Source organism: Streptopelia decaocto (assembly GCF_964273445.1).
Source record: "Streptopelia decaocto genome assembly, chromosome: 6".
Lineage (NCBI taxonomy): Eukaryota > Metazoa > Chordata > Aves > Columbiformes > Columbidae > Streptopelia > Streptopelia decaocto.
In genome coordinates, this window is record NC_138660.1 from 58387917 (window position 1) to 58412516 (window position 24600).

Consider the following 24600-nt stretch of genomic DNA (forward strand, 5'->3'; position numbering starts at 1 on the left):
TAGATCCTATAATAACTTCGCTACTAGTAATAATAATAGAACACAAAGATCATGAGTCAGGCTGTCAAACTGTTCATGCTTCCCTCTACAGGCCGATTCCTCCAGACCAGAAGGTTCTTGCTAACCGGGGGTGACTGGCGACCCAAGTGATGCCAGCTTGAGCTTTTGGTCTTCTAAGGTTAATCCTCACTGAAGACCCTGGCATCTGTTGCATCTGATGTCATTGGTAGGATGGATGGAGCAGAAAACAGCACTTGCTGAGGTTCCCTAAGAAAACACAGTGGATGAAACAATGTCGAGGAACTGTCAGTAGAATGCATGAGTAGCTGCTTCAGCATGGAATAGACCAAGGGCCAAAGTAGGTTCAAAAAGAAGCAATGGGAAATCCTTTCCTCATGTAAGTTGGGGTTCCTGATAGACATATTTCCATCATCTAAATGGCTGTGTGAAACGGCCATTAAGCAGTAGAAAAATCAACATTTTGTTAATTACTCAGGAAAATAAAAACTCCTGGACAGGTAAGTGGAGACTGGAAAAGTGACCTGGGTGTCTTTCATGGGGAAAAGAAAGCACCCGATCCCATTCTGACTGAAGTCGGTAGTGACGGTTTCCATCCATTTCAGCAAAAGCGGAACTGGATCCGTGCATACAAACTAGAAAACCAAAACTAATCCACATTTTTGAAAGAATCTGTACAAGCACATCAATAGTATGAATGAAAGTTTACTGAAAGTGGCCTCAAAAGCAGCAAAAAGAGAGCAGTGAGAAAAACTCAGAACTTCATGGGCAGAAAGCAAGAAGATTCGTGACAGTACTGAACAGGGGGGAAAATACCCCCTCAACAACACTGTAAAGGTAGAGATGAGCAAATTATAATAGACTTTTACTTAATCTTGATGCTTTCATCAAGGAACCTGTTGCATGCAGTCTGAGGGTAGTCAGAATTTAGGCCGGTGTTTCTGAACTACAGAAAGACTCCAATAAAATCTGGCATCAATTAGAAAATGCCTTTATCCTGTGTGGCTACCAAAACAAGCATTAGCTGAGATGCAGAAACACAGAGAATTTGGCAGGGCTAAGGAGAAGTGGTTGTGGCAGTGCAGACAAGGCCACCTGCGCCCAGTGGAGCTGTAGCTCTATCCAGCTGTGTCCACCATCTAGAAATAAGTACAGCTGTTTAGGAAGAGTTGGATGAACATCGCTCCCCAAAAGCTTCCCCTTGCAGAGCTTCCTGTAGAAACTCAGGATGCATTGCTGGCTTTGATTGCAGTTGTCGTGCTATCTGGTCATCAAAGGTCACCGCACCATCCCTAAGACAAGCTGCAGGGAGAGAATGGAAAATGACGAAGGTCAAGTCATGATATTTTCCCTCAGGTGATAGCAGGGAGGACAAACCATACCACCATGTATGTGAGCTCAAACACCAAAACACTGTCAAACGGTGGCAGCGAGAAGGTAACGAGAGCTTTTCCCAGACAGCTATGGGCACCTACAGTGTCCACTAGGCAATAGCATTTGAGTTTATTCAGCCCTACCAGGACTGGAGCCCGTGTCCTTGTGAACGCAGGATGGAGATGCCGGCTGGATCAGATCCACAGCACAGGGTGCACATCCTTCTCAGACAACCAATGCTGAAGGTGCAGTGAAACCAAGGCCATGCTTGTAAGATGCAGAAGTGATGACACTGAAATTTTTGGGCTTTAATTAACTGCCAGGGCAACTTGGGAGTAGTTTGATACAAGCACACAATATGTGCACATAAATTAAGAGTATGGATTTCTGCTCACTAATAGGCACTGAGTCTGTGATCCTGTCAGGTAGGCATTTTCCTTAGACCTGCCTTTTAAAACTGTGAAGTATAAGGCAAATTCTCTTCACAACAGAAACACTCACGAGCGTTATCCAAAGCCCAACATCACTACTGATATCAACAGATTAAAAGGAACAAAGCAGATGCAACAGATAATAATCCAGTGGTGTAATGCACAAGCAATCCAGATGGCCAAGGGAACATGTTCTGATGTAGAAGTGAACCCCACACCTTTTGCTGTGGTCAGTCATTTGAAACCCAATGCCCCTGCTACGTTCTCTGGGGCATGGAGGAGCCCCACGGAAGCTCAGGAGCTTTGGCCCTTGTGTTAGCACTGTCTGGGACATGGCTACATGGTTCCCTTATTCCCCTTCTCTCCCTTCATGTCCCCTGTCACATGAAGGTCATCTTTGCCTCCGGGAAGAGTAAGAGGTTTGACTGCCTGCGTCTGGCAGATGTCCATCATGATGTTACCCTGCACAAGGGTGTTTGGTGCTTATGTTGGGAGCTTCAAATCTATTGATCGATTTCAGAGCCTTGCCTCTCAGAGTGGAAACCCAGGCTGTTTGAAACCTTCTCTTAAATATATGCTATATTGTTTCAGGTGGCTAATGTTTTATTTTATTTCTCTAGCAAATATCTTCCAGCTCCTAAACGAGAACTTGGGGAAAACTGCTCCTACAATGCAACTTAAAAATCACCCTGCGGAGACTTTCCATTCCTCAGCCTAAATCCAGCTTTCAGTGTGTCTTGAATTATGAGGTTGTCCAGATCACTAATAGAGGAGCAGGAGAATTTACACCAAAAGGCATAAACAAGCCAACAATAAAAATAACCATTTATCTCTTCTTCCTCCCTAGTGCCTTAGTCCAAAGGTCACTGTGTTCTCTTGTGGAAGCAAAGCTCTATAATGTGAGTTTAGACACTCCAGACTAAATCCCAGAGTTCTTACTTTTCCTCAAGTAACTTTGGTGGATTTTTATTTTCCATTTTTCCTTGGATAAGGTCTGAGAAATAAGCAGGGTCTTCAGAACAGAGCTGTTGGCTAGAGAAAAGCCCAGGTCAGTGAGGCACATGCTGCCTGGCTCTCTGCTCAACCCGGGGTCATTCACACTATAGCGTTAGGAAAGGAACAAGCTCTAAGTCTCACACTCTTTCTATTTTGCAAATGAGGCTTGCAGTAGCCTCAGCTCAGTGGACCAAAAATGCAGATTATGGGAGGATACATCTAGCTCTGTGCAATCTTACATTCAGCAAGGGCTGAGCAGTTTCCCTCAGCGCAGAAAGCAGCCTGCAGAGCCCAGAGGCCGTGAAAGCAAACCCTCACCCATGTCACCACGACACCATGTTTTACCAAGCAGCAGGTCTAACACCATCTAGAAATAAGTACAGCTGTTTAGGAAGAGCGGGATGAACATCGCTCCCCAAAAGCTTCCCCTTGCAGAGCTTCCTGTAGAAACTCAACTGCCTTGTAAAGATGCCATTGCATGGAACAATTACTGCCATTCCTCTCATTTTAGTGAGCTCTGGCCCAAGATCTCTCCCTAAGATTATTCTACAGACAGGATGAAGCATTTTACATGGCTTGGTTTGGCCCAGAAGTTGTTTGGGATTGCCTGGGCTTTTGGAAAACGCACCTCCTGTGGCTCGGAGTGCCTGGCTGCAGGGACGTTGTGCAGGCTTCCTGCTGCTTTCCCAGGTCCTGCCACTAAAAAAACAATATCCCTTGCCTCCCTTGCACTTCCAAATCATACAGCGTGTTTTGTCAATGTCCACTGTTGTTTAAAGCCCCTCCGGGCTCCTGCTGGGGACATTATTTCTCTCTGAGTTTTGCTAGGCAGCGGGGGATTCTTCCTGCTTTTAAAGAGAGCTCCCATAGATCATGAATAATCTGTGGCGTTCCTAGCGTGAGCCTTATCCAGCTGCCTTGTAACATGCAGAAGAGCTCACGTCTGCAAATCCAACCGGCAGTCTGAGGGATCTGCGGGCATCTTGAACTGCTCTGGATCAGAAAGAGGAGAGTTGGCAGGTCACCCAAAGATAGCACTGTGCACTCAGCAGTTTCAATACGCTGATTGGAAAATAACGTCTTTCTGAAAGCTTGCTAAACGTTTGCTTGTCCTTAGTCTGCAAAGGCCATACTTCAGCTGTTGTAACTCAGACCAACCTGTCTCTTCTAGATTAGCACGACACAGCACATAGAAAGATGCCCGTTTTGATGTGAAGACAGCCAAGGGAGGGAGAGCAATGTTGTATCTCTCCTTAGACTCAAGCTGATGTTCTCCAGGGATCCCTGGTTCAGCCAAGTTTCTGGACTCATTCTTCCAGATGGATGATCTCTGTGCACCCCAAGTGCTGTCTTCCCTCAGTGCATCCACATAGCTTTCTGCTCTGTTATCCCAGGGACATGTGGCCATTTCTCTATGGAGGACAGGCCAAGCTGGCTGGCATCTGGGTGCCCTGAAGCAAGTGGGAGCAGACCAAGCAGCCCTCTGCAGACGCATGCTGGTGTAGCCACAGCGTTAGGAGAGATGCTTTGTATGTATCAGCTGTGTCTATACCTCATCTAACACCTCACCTTGTTCCTTTTTAAATACAGAAGGGAAAAGACATGTCATTATTTAACTCCATAACAGAATGATTTATGTAGTTTACAAAACAAGCAGGTGTGGTTTATTGGAAAGATTCATACAAATAAAGGATCTTCATGTCCAGCGGGGCAAAACACTCATGAGTAATGATCACACATACACATAAGCATATGCAGGTACACCATGTATCCACCACATACTGATGAATGAAGTAAAAGATAAATTGTAAAATAGGTAAATAAAAAGCTGGAGACTCATTGAATTAGAATGCTGTGTATGCATTAAAAAAGTGATAGGTGTATTTATCAATAGCTATAAAAAATTAGCCTTACCTTAGGGCAGGCATTTTGGTTGCAAAAACTCAATAACAACATCTCTTTCTCTCTGCCGCACTTGACTACATTGATCATTATTTTAATACATTCTGAAGGGTTGGGGTAGATCACAGGACAAGAGTCTGAGGATTTTGCTCGTCCTTTTGCAACTGATTGATTAACAACCAAGGTAAGTCAGATTTCTGCTATGTTTCACAGTTTCCCTTTTGTAAGTGGGGATAATATTTCTTACACGTTTTTGTAAAGCAGTTTGAGATCTTGGGGAGAAAGCAGCTATTTAAATGCTCTGTGTTATTATTTTAGGCCCTGATTCAGGAAAACATATAAGTATATGTTTAAAACCTGCTGCTTTAATGGGTCAAAAGCACGTACTTTATGCTAAGTTCATATTGATGTGGTTATTTTGAAAAAGCTGCCCTAAACTTTCCAATTACCCCTATTAAATATATAACCCACTGAAGCTTACTTAAAAGATAGAGTTAATTTCTAAAAGTGTGGGGGGAAAAGTAGCAAATTAATGGCAGCTCAACATATTGAAGCGTTACCTTCCATGTTTTATTCAGATGAAAGAGGCACGCAGGAGCACCCATGCCTTTCTGATTAGATGCATGCAGTAGGCATTAGGTCCCCTTCAAAGATCCTTGGGCCGTGCGGAGCAGCTCCGTGTTGTCATAGGGGGAAAAAAAGAAGAATCAAACTCTTTTTCTTGGAGCCAGGCTTCTTCCCCCTGGCTCCCCCCTCCCATATTTGTATATATTATTTCGAGAGGAGGGTCAGGCTTGGTTTGTTCATAAACTGCAGTTCCTGGGCGGACCCCACACACAGCTGGGCTTTAGCAGCTGGATCCGCCTTCCCGGCAAGCCGAGTTGGGAGCCTCGCAAAGCCGGGGCTCCGGGCTTGACAGCAGAGTCGCAGGAGGCTGGCTGCACCGAGGGAAGATGAACTGGCCAACACCGTGAAGCCGGGCTTCTGGTCACTGGTGGGATCCAGAAAATGGGTTACTGGAGGAGACCGGGTCTGCTTTCCTTACTGCTGCTCTCCTTCTGTGAGTAGAAAAATGTTTCTGGTTAGACAACGTTAAGCAACATGCTCCGAGAGGTCATTTATTTTTCCATCCTCCAGCAAAATAGCTGATCTTTGATTTCTCCCCTGACAGCAATTAGCCAGAGGATTGGAAATAGGGGGAGTTTAGCAGAATATGCTGCTATGACTGCATCAGCTGTGTCTTTCTCTTACAGCGAAGGGCGAGCGTTTGCCTTGGTGGAAAGTGCTGTGTGCTCGCTCGGAGCAGCTCGCAGATGTCAGTGTTTACAGTGCAAAAATATATATAGGTCAGCATTACTTGTTGGAAGTTTTTATTTTATTGAGGGAGCTTAAAAGCAACTGAAGTGCACCGCTGAATGATCTGGCCTCGACAGTGTCCAGATGTGGGGAAGTTTGCAGCTTAGAACTTTTATCTGCCCTGGTTTATGTGCAGAATTAATCGAACTATGAAAGAAGGAAAGAAATGGGGAGAGGGGGAGGAGAAGTGTCTTTGCAACAACATCTGGTTATTCGGCAAACCTTTCCAGCACTTACGTAAAGATTTCTTTGTAATAAGTGCCCTGTTTAGGTTTTGATAGCACTTCTTCAATACTGTAGATAAAACCCTTCAGCAGCACTTGAAAATGCGCCCATCCATGATTTAACTTCTCTTGTTTATATCTTGATGATTGTTTCATAACAGGGAATAGATTTGTATATGTGAGTGTTATATACACATCCCCTAAGTATGTGTGTGTGTCTTTCTGTATATACAGTGCCTGTGTATATGTATACACATATATATCCCTATATAGTATATATTTATCTGCACAGACAATGGCAGCTTTTGCAGTGAGCTCTTTTACAAACACAGACCCAGTCACCACCCTATAGAAAACTTGATGCAACAAAAATTGCCTTTTGCTCAAAGCGGTTAAGTAGGAGGATTATAACTCCAGTATTTTTGCATCCAAATGAAATAACTGGGGGCAGGGATCTGTATCTGCATTCACTTTACATAGGTCCCCCTATCTACAAGAACAGAGAATGAAATAATATGATCGGTTGGTAATTTGTATGTAGGCAACTTGGTGCAACTGTTGAAGTAGAGAGACCCAGATGGGGGGGATTTAGGACATAAGATCTGGTTGATTTTTCAAAATGCTGTGGAGATATATAGTATTCATTATTGTAGATAATACACTAAAATATGGTTTAAAATGTAGAATGTTATACTGATAACATTCTGCTAAATTAGTCGCATTTGGAGCAGAACTGAAGGAATAACGACAAGGTATTATTTAAAGCACAGTCTTGGGTTGTTTTTGGTAAGAAAGAAGACCACTAATTATCCTTCAGAAATACCTAATTTTGGAGTTATTTAACTTATGGTTTCCTTTTTCTGAAAGGCAAGGTTTTAATCTGAAAGAAGCCAAACCAAAACATATCATGATTACTAAGTTCATCTGAAAGGTTACGTGAGTGATATGATGACAAAATTTGCCTCCGTATAGGGGAAAAAATAATAAACCAAGGCTCGCTCGCTCTGATTCAGCTCAACAATGGTATATGTTTTTTGGGGCTACATCCACTTCCCTTACCTATTAAGATCAACCATACAACCATTCTGAGACAGTAAAAATTCCCTGGGAGCCAACTTCACACCGACATTAAGAGAGAAGGGAACAGCAAATGCCCCAAAATGACAGAAAATACATGTTCAGTTATTCTTCAAGCAACAAATCCCACGGCTCATCCAACCTCTTTAAAGAGTAACAGCGCTGGCTTGCTGACAGCAGCAAAGTCTTTCCTCTTAGCACAGAGGTTTAAAACTTGCCATAGAGGACATGGCCCAACTTGCATCTCGGGTATCGCAGAGTAACTCCCTCCAGGCCAGCTGAGCATCCTCAGGGACTTTGCTGCTCTTCCTAGGAGTTTACACCGGGGCAGCAGAGACTATAGTCTGACACACAGCTGAAATTTCAGCTACTGGATTTTCTAGTTCTCCCTGGTCAGCCCTAGCAAAGGCTTCACAATATCTACCTTTAAACTTCTCCCCAGTGGCAGTGGCTGCTGGAGGGCAGCACTTTTACACGGCTTTCTCAGCAGAAGGCGCAGACAGAAGCTGTAGCTGCACCACTGCTAATGCAAAACCTCACACAGGGGAGCAGGGCAGAGAGCGGGCACAGTTCTGGATTTACCTAGCCCAGGACAAAAAAAAATGCAAGGATCATTCAGGACTGGAAAACCTGTCTTAGAGTTGTGGGGGGGTGCAGGCTTTCAGTGTCTTTTGTTTGGCCAGGAGAGAGCTGGGAGGTGAGCTCATCGTAATCTCTAACCTGGTTGCAGAGAGATGCTTTCTGGCAGAGGGCTTCCTCTTCTAGGGCACAGAGGAAAAACAAGATTTACATGCTGGAAGCTGAAACCGGCTGCTTTTGTGTTAGTGCGCAACACAGTGAAGTTGTTCCAGCAGGTAATTACTCAGGCTCAGGATGTGGTGGATTTTTGTTGCTCAAAACCCTTCAATGACTGCGAGAGTATCTGCTCAGTAGACTATAACCTAGAAGTTACAGACATGATATAGAGATTACTGTATTGTGCACATGGAAACATTCTGGCCTCAAAGTTAATAATCAGGAGTTTTCCTGCCCTGTTTTGCATCAGAATCAGGAAGGTCTCCCTTGTGCTGTCTGTCAGGAGTAGGGCTCAGGTCAGGCCGTGCAGGCACAGGGCTGAGCAAAGTCTCTTCTCTCTTCTCTCTTGTCACTGCTGTGACAACAGCTCTCAGAGGATGGAGAGCCCCAGGAGCCTGGCAAGGAGCTTTTGGGCACCCAGCCTTCAAGAGAGGACATGAAACTCAAAATCTGCCAGGGCATGTAGCACTTAGCAAGGGAGAGCTGTACCTCATGGGATCTGCTGAAGCTCCAAAGATAGAGAAAAATGATTTGTGAAACGAGGGAATGTTGCAGGTGTGCTTGCCCATAACTTGGTCTCCCACTAAAATGCTGGCCCACTAAAATACCCTGATATTTTTTGCTGTGATTCTCCTGGGCTCCCCTTTGCCACAGTCCCTCAAAGCACTTTGATGGTCTGCAGAGAACGTTCAAGGGGGTATCTCTTGGTAGATGGTGGCCCTCTGAAGCCACGTGCTCTTTCCTGCTTGCACAAACCAGCCCTGTTCCCCCAGTAAGCCTCTTCAGCTAAACATATAGAGCCTATATAATTCATAAATCATTACAGGGAGCTCCAGGGCTGTCAGAAAAACATCTCTGGCTTTTGATCTGCTCATGAAATCTCTGACCTATCCCAGGCTCCTCCAGCAGCTCATTGAAGAAGTCAGACTCTTATTTCCAAGGTCACCAGATCTAAAATCAGGGGTTGTACTGCCACCAAAACACCAGCCCGCTCCTTGGGCACGGGAGCTATGGGGATTGCACCCCAACACCAACGCACAATTCAGGAACATAGAGGAAAACCTCAGATGGTGAGAGGACAGGGGAAGGAAGAAGACAAAGAGTCACCCTTCACAGACAAATATATCCATTTGAAGAAAGGTGCTTTGCAAGGTCCAAGGCTGAGCTGGGGCAAGAGGACAGACCTCCTCTACCACCCTGGAATACATGGCTGCAGGGTTGGTTATGACAATCTTTCTCAAGTAGCACCATATTTTGCTCTGGTGGTGTTTTAAGACAGCCAAAGCACCAAGGAATAAGTTATCACCCTCAAAACAAAGAGGCTGCAAGGGCCCCACATTGGTTGGGTGTATGTAGGTGGGTTGGGAGCAGGCACAGCATCCCACTGCCCCAAGGAGAAACTTGTGCATCCTACCATTAGGCTAAATAAGAAAAAAGTTGCAACAAATTCTCCAGTTAAGAAATGGAAGAAGAAAGTACAAGAAAAAACCCTGACAATGCAAAACTGGAGTCCTCTGCAGTGTTGTGAGCGGCATGAGACTCAGCAAGGCAAGTGATGGATTATTTCAAATTCACCTTTACACTTCTCCAAACCTGATACTACAGTTTCGGCCCTTGGTGTAAGTTGGACGAACTGAAGGCTAAGAAAGCTGGCAGTGTACAGCTATGTCAGATTTATAAAAGCAGGCATTTCCTCTCCCCTTGCATTTCCAGCTTTGCTCAGACTTGAGACAGACTGGTCATCATTAAAGCTGCTCTAATCTGTATTGTATCGGGGTGCTTTGTGGAGGAAAGTCCTTTTTGAAATATAATTCCATGGAGCTTGAAATGAAAATACACTGCTTTCCTTTTCTTTTTTTCTTTCGTTTTCTTTTTTTTTTTTTTTTTAAAAAAAAAAAAAAAAAGCAAGCTGATTTTTACTGGTGCTATCACTATTTAATCCTGGTCACAAAGACATTTTTGTGTACTAGTAGTAAAAGAGTTCAGCCAGCTGCAATCGTGATACTTGTTACTCCCATTAGAGATGGAGTCCTGAACAGATGTATCCCACATATTCACTGAATTTGCAGAAAGAAAGCATTGGCATTAAAAACAGGTGACTGGGGGCTTTTGTTCTGAGAAAGTATTTAACTCTACAGCCTATCCTCCACAGCTTTATATTGTTCCATGTTTTGCTCTGCCGAGTTTATTTCCTCAGGACATTATTTTCCTCTCCCCTTAGCGATAACTCTTTGCAATAACATTTGCTTTCAGCCGGGCTCCACAGCGTTGCAACTTGCCATAAACTAATGAACTCTCCCATAGACTGTCATGTTTTCAAGGAAGAGCAACATCTGATCTTTTTATTAAAAATAAATAAATTTAAAAAGAAACAGTCCCACCAAGGAGACACAATCAGCAGCTCCCACACACTTTGCTCTTTTCACATCAGCGCTGTGTGCCAAGTGAAAGCCTCGCGCGGGAAGGGGCCTCCTCGTAGAGGGGAGATAACACCACTGATGGCTGCCTGCCTTATCAAAACTGGGGATTACAGCTACATTATCTCCGTGCCGGACCCCAACTGTGGGATAACATTTCCTTAGGGACCCACAGGGGGAAGTGAAGGGGTGGCTGAAAGCTGTCCTGCTCGCATGCACATCCCTGAATTCACAGGCGACCGCCGTGATCCTGCCTCTGGAAAGGATCTGTAAGGTCCATCAGAGTCATATTTCTTCTTTGCCGGTTGGTTCATCTTTTTGTTACAGCCCATGAAGGGGTTCTGGCAGCTGTCAAGCTTTTAAGAGAAGTGGGAGAGCATGGTTATCGTGCAGTCCCCTCTGCAGCCTATGCTCCCACCAGTTACACCACTCCAGGACTTACCCTTCATGGAGCGGCTCCATTGCAGTGTTTTGCTTCCCACTGATAAGCCAGGAACACGCCTGACAAGCGACAGCTGATTTATACTACAGCAAATGCATTTCAGCATTGGGGCAATTAGCACATCCAGCTGTACACCCCAGCCTGCCAGCCTGCGCTGGACGGAGGGCTATCAGCCGCATGGATTCTAGCAGCTCTGAGGACATTCCTCAGCCTAAGTGTTGCCCTTAACTAGACAGGATTATTTACAGCTGGTCTCAAGATTAAAATAATATTTTTTTTAAAATACATTTTCAACATTACTGTTGTGCAGCTTGTAGCTATCAGCAGGCGCAATGGGGAGCTGATGTGAGGATCCAGTGATGGCAGCTGCTAGGCGTCACTTTGCAAAGTCCCACACTCCAGGTCAACCCACACCTTGGCCACGGCTCTGGAAGGGGTTTAAGCAGCTTTGTGCTGGACATGATCTGCCTTGGCCTGTGGCAACACTTCTCACCTTGCCATGCTGGGGATGGAGATGTTCCCTATAGCTCCATGTCATTTAGTCTCCACCAGGTCAAAAACTCCAGGTCTTCTGGGTAAGCAGAGCTCCAAAGAAAGCCATGGCCAGCAGCTTCCACCCCAGCTCCAGAGTCGGTGGTGATGAGGCCTGAAGGTGTTTGAAGGAAATACCTTCCCGTCTTCACTCGGCCTGCAAAGAGCTATTGTCCTCCCCTTGCAACAAATGATGGCAAGTCCTCCGAGCATGCCTAGGAGCTGAAGAGTCCCTCCCTCCAGGACCATCACACCCTAACACATGCCCTGCATGCACAGCGCTGCTCATGAGCTTGTGCCACCACACATGGCAGGCAGCAGGCAGGGCTGGCTTATTGCCCTGGTCCAGGGTCCAGATGGGGCTGAGCCATGACACAGGCACCTGAAGTGACACCAACTGATGTGATCCGATCATTGATGAGGCATCTCCTTGCCCCAATATCTGAGGACCTCCTAATTTTTTCAGTTCCACCAACACGCCTGTGGAGATGTTCCCTTTGGAAACAACATACTTGTCTTGTATCTTTGCTTCTGCGAGGCTCAGAGACACCTGCTGAAGTTCCTGCCTTGCTGGTTCTTACACCACTAAGAGGGGCCTTTTTCTTTTTTGACGATGCAAAACCCTGATATTTTGATAGGGCTCCTTTCTCACCTCAGCCATCCCAAAACACAGAGCTAGACTGTGTCCTGCATTGCTTTGGCACACTGTGCATCCCATCAGAAAAATGATACTGCCAACGTGAGTTCATAATGTACCTGGCACTGGAAATCCAGATAAGGATTTCTTCTCTTTTCCTGCAAAGTCAGGAAATCAGACCCCTTCCTGCAAGTCCTTCTGGGGTCTTTACAACTATTACAGGTATACATATTTCTTTAAAAAGATCCATTGCTGTTTTCAGGTGGATCATTTAATAAAATGCCACTCTTGCAGAATGAATTTCTGTGTCATCTGACAAGTGTTTGACAGAGCAAGTCACCAGCCAATACAACTGGGACATGATGAGGAACATCTGTCTGATGTTGCTTGATAAAACTTCCTGCCTGGGAGACTCTGAGCACCAGAATCCAGCATGGAAGAAACTGAATCAGCCACTGTCTTGCTGCGTAAAGCATTTTTTCCATGCTAGATCTATCCCAAAATTAGCCCAAACCGGTTCACGACAGCAAACAGGACCCTTCGTACAATGGGAAGTGACACACAGAGCCATAAGCAACGAGCAGTTAAATGAATCATCCATCTTCAAATAGACCCAGGGTACAAGTGTCCACAGAAATAAGACCAATGGGTCCCCCGAGAGCTCAGTTCCTGTCGTGTCTTTAATATGTCAAAGGCACTTGGTGGTGGTAGAACGTGGTCGCAGACGTTCCCACCAGAGGGACAGAATGTGTGCTTGAGGGTGAGATCTCCCCAGCACATGTTCACTCTCATTTTGTATATTTGCCCTGTGCTCACCTGTTTGCAAAAGAGCTGCACAAGCAGCATAAGCTTTTTTTTTCACCCTCTAGGGCTCTTACTTCTGCAGCAGGCTGCGGCTTGGAAGGCAGCTCTTGGGCAGAGGGATTGCTCAGCAATATTCAGACCGTGACACGCTTCAGGAGGTACCTTGGGGCAGGACACCGAGTTGAAAAGGCAAAGTGGTACTGCAGAATGATGAGACGTCAGAGTGGGAGGTGGTGAATGGAGAACCTTCCTCCTCTGTGTCCGTTCCTCTGTGCTGGAGGAGCAGCTTTGTCCCCTGCACTGTGTCCCCTCTGGCTGCCAGGGCTCCCTGGGGCTGGGACCTGCGGAACCTTCTTCTCCTGCAAGGAGGGTCTCTGGAGAGGCACCGTGCAAACACGCAAGATCCTGTTGCTTTCATGTGGGCAGAAAACGCCCTTTTGGGCCCTGTCAACAGGATTCTTGGTCCCATTCCTGCAACAATTCCTTTCCAGAAGCCTGTTTCCTCTGCCCTCCCGCCATAGCTCACTTCTGCTTCAGCAAAATGGAAAATATTCGGGTTGAATTCAACCCTATTGGGCAGTGCTTTTTGGTAGGTTGACAACAATAGATCCTTGAACGATATATTTTAAGAGATCAAGAAAGAAATGAAATAGAAGAACACACCATCTATTTACACACTAAACGTGGGACACTTTAGGAAAAGCAAGAAAGTTTTGAGAGCCTGTAATACAGGCTAGCCTCAAGTTCAGGTTCCCTCTGACATCACAAATTACTTAATTACTGTTAGATGAGGGCAAAACTTGACTCCACATAATAATTTTAACAGATGTAAGCAATAGGCAGTGCTGGAACAACTTGATGACAGCACATTGACGGAGAATTAACAGAGTATCTCTGCCCCAGCAGCTCATCACACAGTCCCTTGCAAGCCTTGTTTCTCCTCAGGAATCAAAATAATACAAATGCGAAAAAATACAGACTTGTCAATCACAAAAGTCCACATGAGATATGAAGAGCAGTTCCAGTCTTTGTGGGCTCATCAAAGTCCTTCCAGCAGATGGTAAACCGAACATGTGCCAGGAATTTCAAACACTCCTCAGGAAGTTCATCTAAATCATCAGTAAACCATTTGCACTTAAAACAGAGCGAACCCTGTTGCCCAAATGTGACCCAGATAATGTTTCTAACATGTTTACCTATTTGGATGATGTCTTTAAACTTCACTTCCATCTGGTCACAGAGATTCAGGATTCCTGCAGAGCCTGAAAAAGATATGTGAAGTTGACTTCCAGAGTATAATATGATAACAGTAAAAAACAAAAACAAAAAACAAACAAACAAACAACATAAAAACCAACACAACTGCTGTGTAGCAGTTTTACTTGGATTGCAGTAGTTAAGAGAGAGCAACGTCTGTGATCAGCTTGCAGCTCGGTTGCTTTTGCTGTTAGGCTGGTTGCTGCAGCTTTTTCTGTGTAGAGAGAGGGACTCATCTCTGCTGCATCTGCCTGAGAATGAGATACAGAAGCTGCAGTTAAATAAACCAGATACAGGAGATACTTTTGGTGGCTCTGAAGAAACAAGACCAACAAAAATGATGGCAACGGCATTATGGGGTTGGTTGACTCTTACGTTCTTCTGTTCAGCTCCAAGACCTGCAAGTGCTGTTAAATTCTCAGCAATTTGTGCTATGACTTGAGACAAGATAAGCTCAAACCACCTGTGCATGGCCAAGCTGTGACTCCTTCTCCCAAGCAACAGGGGAGATGTGAAGAAGGGACTCATTTTTGAGACCAGCATTTAGTCAAAACTGGATCACTGCAAAGCGCTCTTCAAAGGGCTGAAACGTCAGAGCCCTCTGAAAACACAGTGTGCCAACCCTCATTTATTAGAAGACACTTCCCATGGGGGACATGCGGAGGTAAACCCTACCACCAGCCTATACACACCATGCCATGGCATACACTAATGCAATGCCCCAAATAAGCAGAGGTGCCAGCAGAGCTGCTCAGATCATTTATGAACATTGCTGTCAGCAGTTTTCCCGCTCCTCAGAGCTTGAGTAAGTTTCTGTGCTTTCCATCTGCCAGGAGAGATGGCATGTTCTCCTCACGCACCCTCTGGGCTGGTGGGATTTGCTGTGGCAATGGGGCCATGGTGTGTTTTTCCCTTGGGCTGACCTGCAGCTGGGGGGGGTTTCCCTCCCAGCCCCCAGATGTGTTGTCCGGCTGCACTGTTGACTTAGCTTGTTCTCTCAGAGCTTCTCCAGTGCCACGTGTGGGTAGGAAGGATGGCAAAAGATATAAAAGAGAAAGGAACAGTGGCAATAGGTGCAATGAAAGGGACTCGTTGCCAGCCGAGATCTTGTGTTGCCTCTGCAGACACAGGAGAGCCACGAGCCTTTTGTTTCCATTGTAGCTCCTCGCGTCCAACTTTCATAGCCCAGTACTTACCCAGTGGCTGCTGAATGCCTAGTGGGATAAGCACAGTTATTGCCAGGCAAAATCACGACTGCTGTTGTCTACCAAGTCAGTTTTTACCTGGCATGGTATCAACTCTGGAGGTACTGGCCATAATAACACAGCAACCCACAATAGCCAGCACAAACTTAGGGAGGGAAAAAAACCCATGTTAAGCTGCTGTCCTGTATGACCTGAGGGACTCCTGCGCTAACCTTCAACCCTCCTTAAGGCCACCTTCTCAGTAAGGGTTGTAGGGCACCAAGCACTCCTGCAGACCCTGTCCCTACTCATCTCCCAAGGGGGTAAGCGAGCTTCTGGATGGTGGACAAACACCTAACTTGTGGGTTCCCTCCTGGTTTTAGGACAACTCTGCTCATCTAGCGAGTTGGCACAAGGCAAGGTGCGGTGTTGACAACCACGAGGAGCTGTGAACTTGCCCACCAGCATCACCTACAGGACTGTCCTGTCCTGTCCATCCACAGCCCATTGCCTGCTCCTGAGATCATGGCTTGGTGCCACCTTTATGTTCAAATTGCAGCCCAGCAAGTGGCAAACACTGTTACATGATCCAACAGCCCATCGAGGCTGAATTCAGCAATTCAGGTTAACTTGAATTTAGCTATTCATCTGGGTGAAGCAAGGGCTTGGGTGCCTTAGGGTCTCACTGAAAAATAATGCAAATAACATGCAAACAGGCATCCCCCAGCCACCAGCTTTACTGATGTTGCAGTGAAGGTTAAGTGCATCAGTGAAACGGATTCAGAAATACAACATTTTCAGACATTGCTGAGTGTTTCAAAGACACTGAGGAAAATAAAACAAAACAAAACGTACAGGACCTCTAGGTCTGTGTTTTACCCTTTTCATGTTCCTCCATTCTCAGCTCAATGTCTCAGGGTGCAGACTGGTGTTAATGGGAAGGACACTGTCCATAACACCAGCACGAAGAGCACTACTGAAAGAGCCTGAGTTCAGAGTCTAATGGGGGTATAGTTTTTGCCTCACCTGGTACTTAGAGTCCTTCAAAGCTGAGAAAGGGCAGAGGATCCTCCCTATTGCACTGGGTCGCATTCTATTGGGCTTCAGGACCTTGGCACTGCAGGGCTGGCTCAGTTTGTCTTTCAAACTTTAATGCCAAACTTTCTTTGGTGATTAATTTTCACGTTTGAAGGAGTCCTCCAGCTAAAAGGTAAAAAATATGCAAACACCACATGTTTCAAGAAGCAGCAGAAATCCACGAGGATGCTTAAAAACAATTAAGTAAAATAAATTTTATCAGAATATTTTAATGCAGGATGTAAATAGAGGATTTGCTTGTAACATCCTGTTGTATACAACATGCAATTTTTCCATAACTCTTTTCTGATGGGTTGCATGAGAGCTTGGATGCAAAGCAGCCATGTGGAGATGAGGAAGATCCTCCAGGAATTGCTTTGCATGTGGAAATGAATTTCACTTCAACCACTTCAGAACATTTTTTTTGTTTTCTTTCCACTGACATGAAATCAGCCGCGATCGCATCGCATGCGGGATTGGTTAGCCGGTTACATAATGCTTAATAAATCCAAGAGAAATAATATAAAACACATCACCCAGTCTGGGAAGAGTAACAATATCTCAGCCAGTGTCACTAACGCACCCGGGCCAGGCACCAGCGAAGCATCTGAACCGATGCGGGGGGGATGCAGGGCTGTGCCACTGCATGATAGATGCCTTGAAGACAGACAAATTGCCCGGACAGACTGTGTGCAATGGTAAGGGTATATAAAAAAGCAGAGCTCACACTCTGGCAGGGAGGGCAGCTCATCCCATCCCACAGGCACGTGCTGGGCACCCAGCTCCAGCTGCTTCTGCTGCTCGTGACAGGTATTATGAATACTTCACCGTATTAATTTTCCTCTGCATACTTCATAAAACCATAACGGGCCTGTAAACAGAAAGAGCAAGACTTGGTGATGAAATTATTTACTACGGCTTATTTCCGCAGTGGTGGTGGGGAGTAAAGAGGACATTGGGCTGAGATATCAGCGCTGGTGACCCCAGGGGAGCAAGAAGGAAAGGAGACTAAGCACAGAAACTGAATTGCTCATGAAAAAGTGGGGTGTGCAAGAAGAGTTCAGATAGCTCTGGTTTTGCAGTGCCAGTGCCCTGGCTCTCCCTGCAGAGCTGTGCAACCCACAGGCGCATCACCCCAAGCACCCTCCTCTGCTTTGCACGGAGCAGCCCTTCTCCATTCACATGTGTCCCTGCCTGCTCTGCCCCCCGCTTCACTGCCAGTCTCAGGAAAGACCTGCTGCCCCCTTCACCCACGCTGTGGTTAAATACCAACAGAGGAAAAGCTGGCGATGAAGGAGTTAATTATTACAGGCTCAACACAAGCCAAGTCTGTAAGTGACTCCCTATTGCTATTTCGAAAAGAGGCTGCCTGGAAAGGGAAAGGGGAAAAAAAAAAAAAAAAAAGGTTTACTTTACAACCATCATTATTTCATCTGCAGAGTTTATACAATGGAAAATAAAAGCCAGGGTACGCGAAGTCAAATCATTTCTGTTTCATTAATGGTATGGAAATTGCTTTGTTTTTATAGGGGAAAAACAAATGTGAACTTGATGTGTGTGTGTGCGCGCACACACATGTAACTCCCTTCATTGCAAAGGGCAGAGCAGTGAAATCCAGAAATAAAAAATGACTCAGAGGCCGTAGGATCTATGAGTCAGTTGAGCTGTTTTTGTTTTTAAACACAAGCGAGAGCACAATATGGCAGATAATTGCCCCTGCAGTCCTCCCGTCACAGGCGTCCCCGCCAGCCCAGCCGTCCTGAGCAGCACCCCTGCACCCTGCCAGCCCGACCCCACAAGGGCACCCAGAGCTCTGGGACGCAAACAAGGGCCCAGAGGGATGGAGCACGGGTTGTCCAGGCAGGAGCAGCTTTAGGGGACAGAAAGTGAAAGCTGGGGCAGGAAACTTGAGATCTGGAGGAGAAGCATTTTGCTGTGGGTGAAGGAGGAGGGTCTCTGGTGTTGCCTGATTTTGGTGCCTTGGGCATGGGCAAGATGGGCTGTTGCTGTGGATGGAGGAGATGAGCGGCTCCAAGGGCAGACAGGGGATCACTTGGTCGGGTGTGCTCCCCATCCTCACCCACAGGCACAGACATCGACCGACCAACCCAAAGAGAATCCACTCTGGCCAAATTCTCCCCACGGAGCACTGGGCATCACCCCACTGGCCCCCGGGCTCCAGCTCACCTGGGTGGAGCCAGCTTTGGTGGGCACGACCCTGGGGAAACCTCTGCGTGAGCTGTCCCAATGCAAAGCGGAGTCATTGCACTGATGCACAGACAACCTGCAAAAGGTACCCAAAAAATACCAGAGATTACCAAAGCAGAAGGACGGACAACATTCTTCAGAGCTCTTCTCTCCCCAGGGTGAAGTTAGATCATGATGTAATTCAAGCATCTGAAAAAGATTGGAGAAGTCTGCTGGTATGATCCATACCCAATTTGCTTTGCAATGGGACTAAGCAGTATTTGCTAAACACTTAATTTAAAGGGATATTTTCACAAAGGAAAAATAAGTGGTGGAATAAGTCAGTTACCAGCCTGTTTGAAGAGGGTCCAGCAAACCAGAAATGTATACTGCATGTCTTTCTGGCACCAGGAAGCACTGGTGTCTAATGCAATCAAAATCAGTCTTTTTTTATTCGCTAGGAAACACTACTGGCTCGTTCCTTGCTCCATACTCTGCCAAGCACAGTATTTATTATGCAGCACAACGTGGGACCACATACCTGAGGACAGAGCCTGGTCCCCTGAAGCAAATGCAGCATGAGTGCTGCTGGGTTTCCTGTGGGAGCTGGGGGCTTGTGCCTTGCAGGGACGAAAAGTGGGATAATAAGTTTTTTCAGCTCCATTTGATCAGCTCAACCTCTCCTACAGAGATGAAGATACAGTGTTTGTAAAACACATCGATGGAGAACAGTGGCATGATACTAAAAAGCTCTTTGGTTCAACAGTGGAAAGTAGCACCAGATCCCACCACTGGAGAACAGAACTGAGACGAATGAAGCCAAGCTCCATCCAAAATAAAAGTACGACAGCTGAGGCCTCATTCTGTGGTGATCCTGCAGAAATGTGGGATGCCACAATGAAACTGGGCGCTTTCCGAAAAATCAGATCTAGCTCAAGCCAGAGCTGACTGCGGGAAATCTGGGACCTCTGTTACACAGGTCATGCTGGGCAGCTGCAACAGGGACTTCTGACCCTGCAGAGGATCTCCTGGAAATCGGGGACATAGGAGATACCTTGACATAGCCCATCCATGGCACTGACAGTTGTTTCGTGGGGGAGGCAACTCAGGAGTAACCTGCCAATGGGGAACACCAACCAATGGTGTTCTCACATGGGTCAGCAAGAGAACAGAGCCCACCAGCCCTGCTGTCGGTTTAATCTTAAAAACAAGTATTATATATAATAGGGAAAGAATTTGTTTGTTCTCATAATAATTTTATGAGAGGCTCTGTTACTGCGTAGTCATGTCATTAGCCATGGATGAAAGCCCAAGGCAAAGCCTAATCCTGAACTTGGCAGTGGACAAAGGACTTGCCGCTAAGCCCAGGCTCACCCAGGTGGGAAAGCGAGTCTCAGCACAGAATCGCAGAATGTCAGGGATTGGAAAGGACCTTGGAAGATCATCCAGACCAGTCCCCCCGCCAGAGCAGGGACACCCAGATAAGGTTACACAGGAATGTGTCCAGGGGGGTTTTGAATGTCTCCAGAGGAGACTCCACAACCCCCCTGGGCAGCCTGTTCCAGTGTCTGTCACCCTCACTGTGAAGAAGTTTCTTCTCATATTTAAGTGGAACCTCCTGTGTTCCACTTTATACGCATTGCCCCTTGTTTTACCATTGGTTGTCACTGAGAAGTGCCTGGCCCCGTCCTCATGACACTCACCCTTTACGTATTTATAAACATTAATGAGGTCACCCCTCAACCTCCTCCAAGCTAAAGACACCGAACTCCCTCAGCTTTTCCTCATAAGGGAGATGCTCGACTCAATCATCTTCATGGCTCTAAATGGGTTGGGATTCCATCAGGGCACCTACCTGGGGGGTTTCCAGGAGCAACGTGTCTGCAGGGTTAAGATACAGGTGCTCCCCCATCCTGCATTTAAGCATGCTGCTGGTTACAGAAAAACTCCGGGCATGGCAGCTGATCTCCCAGGCCTTGGTCTCTCAAAGTGCAAAGCCTGGGGATTACAGGTTGACTGATGTGCATGGAAGAGATGGTGCAGAGAGGTCCCGGAGCTGCTGCAGTGACGGCAAGCTGCGAAGCCCCCTGCAACTGCTGAGCATCAGCCCCACCCCGGGCTGCTTAGACGAGAGAGGGTAGACCTCACTGTAAAGCATTTATGACCTAAAAATGATCAGGTTTTCTTTTTCCTTGGAGAATAAAAGCTGAATTGCAGGGCAAATTGCACTTAAATTATGGAAGGTCTCCTTCCACCTTGGGAGGCGGAGAGATGGAGGGGTGCAAGTGCCTTAGTGTCTCACACCGAGCACTTTTCCTTAAGCCCATCTGGTGTTTAGTTGTCACAAATGAGCATGCCAGGGACAATATGTGAGAACTCAAACTGCTCGTTCTGCTCCGCAGCAAAAATGAATTGCCCGCACATGCCATCGCTTTGGCTACGAAGCGCTTTCTCCTTCCCTGTAATGAGGGCACCGCGTCCCCCCCTCCCTCACCCCAGGCTTGCTCCTTACTGGTTCATCCTCCCTGGGACTGCAGCATGCAGAAAACCAGAGCCAAAGTGAGGTGGTAGGTGACCTACCTGCTACCTGGGGCTGCATTGATAGAGATAAGAAAATTAGAGCCCTATTTATCCCATTGGGTTCTTACAGCTTCAGTCACCACTGGCAGCTGAGCACCTGGCAAGCGAGTAAAACTCATCTGTTGGGAGCTGACTGCTTCTGTGGCTGCGTGATGGGACTGGCGTGAAATTCTCTTGGAGAGCTGTTTTAGATTATTCTTCTATGGGGGAAGAGGATGGGTTTCTGACTGCGGCGGTGGTGCTTCGATGGGCCTTGCATGTGGCCTCGCAGAGAACGTGGATGCTTTGTGGGTGATGAGAGGCTGAAGAGCTGCCCCAACATGTATGAAAAATTATCCCGATGTCCTTGCGCGGTGGTATGACCCCTGCTGCTCTTGTGGGAGAGACTCAGGCACTTTGGGCGTATTTATTTCCTTTATTCCTCTGCTTGAAAATCATCTTATATTCTCTCAGTAACCTCTCTGAGGTCCCGGTTATAGATACCAGAAGACTTGATCTTGTTCTTGTGCACAAGAGAACAAGCCTTCCTATTGATAGGAAGCCAAGCTCACTGTGAGCCTACCTATCGGTGACTTCAAACCATCTTTACAACGGTCGTTCCACAATAACTTTGACTAACTGTACTATTTATTGGCTCACATCACATCCTTATGGCTTCAATTTATTTTTGGAAAACTCAACCCACGTTTAATTAGTTTATAGTTTGTTCCAAGTTTTGCTTATCCAGCTTTTTTTTTTTTCCCTTTTTTTTTTTTTTTTTTTTTGAAGTTTGTATTTTGATGTTTAGCATTTGCCTTGGCAACATCTGGAACCCCTTTATGGAAGTGTATTGTTACTTTTACTGCTCGTGCAGCTTTATTAAATCATCTGAGTATTAATATTGAAAGTGTTCATCTGGGTCTAATCAAGGCCAAGATGAGTGATGTGGCAGTTAAATTGTACCTACGAGCTAATGGTTCAAGGACACGAAGTCCTGAAGAAACTTGCAGTGGGCTTTGTGATCTACTTTTCGACTTCCTAGGAGAAGGAGGAGGGGGGAGAACAAGAAAAAAAAACCAACAGAGATATTCTTTCTCTGACCTTTCTTGCAGAGCAGATAGCAGAATCGCAGCCTGAGCTAGTTTAGAACAATTTGTCTCCAAAGAATTTTGTCCAGTTACTGCTATATTTCTGGATCTTGTTTCCATATTTAACTCTTTCATCTGCCCTGGCTTCTCCTCTCCACAGCAGAAACAACTGCCAAGTCAAGATCCCCACCACATGTGCCAGTACAAAACTGCCGGGGCTGACATTTTACTCTGAGACCCTTGATATAAGTAAATAACACACTTGGTTGGTATAAATACATAAATAGCAAACCCCATTGCTCTTCTGCATGAGCAACATCTACAACCTGAATCTGTCCATTTGCTTCTCCTCTACGGGGACCCCCAAATATGCCTGGGATGATGGTGCTGAGCCCGCGGTCCCGTACAGGCACGCTGTGAGCACTGCACGAGCCAGGGCATGGATGGGTTGAGCTGAAAGGGTGAAAGAAGAAACAGGGTAGTGACACCACCACAGCACAGCCCCGGGGTCTGGTAGGAGTGGGGTTTGTGGGAAAACAAACAAACAAACAAACAAACAAACAAAAAAAACCCAAAACCAAACCACGAGAAAACCCCAAACCTTTCCATTCTCTGTTCCTGCATAATAACGCCAATGGACTTTGTAGAGCGTGGTGGCTGATGCTGTAGACTGAGAGCCTCACGCAAAGGCTGGGCTTAATTTTTGATCCACCTCCAAAACTCTTGTCTTTTAGAGGAGTTTTGCTCAGGATCCTGCAGGTCCTGCACTGGCAGAGCAAGGCAGGGAGGCAAGGGTGGCTCGTGGTGGCTGCGGCTGCTTCAAATCCCAGTTGAAGTCATGATATTGATAGCTAACCCGTGGATGGATGTGGGGTTTGGGGTCTGTTGTGGTCACCCACAAGAGCCCCAGGTGCCTCTAATGCCAGAGCAGCCCCACGGATGGAGATGGTGTATAGTGAGAGGTTGTGGGCAGCATCCTCACTCGCTCGCTCTGCCCCCAGCTCCCCCACTGCCTTGCACCACACCGTCCCTGCTGAGCCACGTTTTAAGCCTCTCATGGGTCATTTAAACCAAAATTTCCTCCTTCCGACATCCAGATGCAACAGGCTTTTCTTCTGCAGTCAGGTTTCCCTTCTGCCATTAACATTAGCCTTACATAGAAGGCCACAGGAGCTGGTAAAGGGTTTATTTCTGTGTGGGAGCTTCCCAGCAGCTCTTTTACAGCTGTCTCATGACGGGGGGTCTGGGCTGGTCTGGCACGCAAGAAGATGCCATCAGAGCTGGCTGCACACCCCAGATTTGGGAAGCAGAGGAGTTAAAATCCCTTTTTGTTGTTGGGTCGGTACATGCATTAAAAAGGAGACGGACCACAGGCTTGGCCGTAGCAGGTCGCAGACACAAGCATCAAGGATGCAGGAGGTCTTGCAGGGTGCCCACAGACCCAGGGCACTCCTGTATCTGCAGGACCTTGCTTGCAGGGGCTGAGGCTTCCCAAGCCACGGTCAGGGATTTTGCAATTTGTTTCTTGTTGTTTGTGACAGCTGGTGATGGAAAACCCCTGTGGCGGCTGTGGCAGAGCAGGGAGCCACCACTGCCCTTTCCGGGGGGTGCTAGGAGCATCCAGCACTGCTGGGCAGCCCGTGGAAATGGCAGCTGGAGAAGCACAGATGACCCAAACCTTCGAAAAATTAGCTGCTGTGATTCAGGTTCCTACCTGAACACTCTTAAGTGTATTTATTTAAGTAAAAAATTATAAATATATATTTCTACATAAGTCGTTTAGTGGCTTATTTATAAAAAAAAAAAAAAAAAGAAAGAAAAGAAGGAAAGAGGAGAGGAGAGGAGAGGAGAGGAGAGGAGAGGAGAGGAGAGGAGAGGAGAGGAGAGGAGAGGAGAGGAGAGGAGAGGAGAGGAGAGGAGAGGAGAGGAGAGGAGAGGAGAGGAGAGGAGAGGAGAGGAGAGGAGAGGAGAGGAGAGGAGAGGAGAGGAGAGGAGAGGAGAGGAGAGGAGAGGAGAGGAGAGGAGAGGAGAGGAGAGGAGAGGAGAGGAGAGGAGAGGAGAGGAGAGGAGAGGAGAGGAGAGGAGAGGAGAGGAGAGGAGAGGAGAGGAGAGGAGAGATACATTTAGCAGCCTTAAAACAGGAAGTTTAAATTTAGCTGGGATTTATCCCTTAACTGAGCATAGTTCATTCACCCGCTATATAAAAATAGAGATAATTTTATGCCCGTGAGATACACACAGAGC

At 46.5% G+C, this 24600-nt stretch overlaps 1 protein-coding gene across 1 annotated transcript in view; it reads left to right on the forward strand.

The window, feature by feature from the left end:
- Window positions 1-5388: 5388 nt before the first annotated feature.
- The window catches only part of LOC309441246 (TGF-beta receptor type-2-like), a 34078-nt gene continuing 14866 nt past the window's right edge, over window positions 5389-24600 (forward strand). Inside the window, exon 1 of the mRNA XM_082055858.1 lies at window positions 5389-5781. Coding sequence (XP_081911984.1) covers window positions 5730-5781 — 52 coding nt within the window. The 5' untranslated portion in view covers window positions 5389-5729. The remainder of the gene's footprint in view (window positions 5782-24600) is intronic.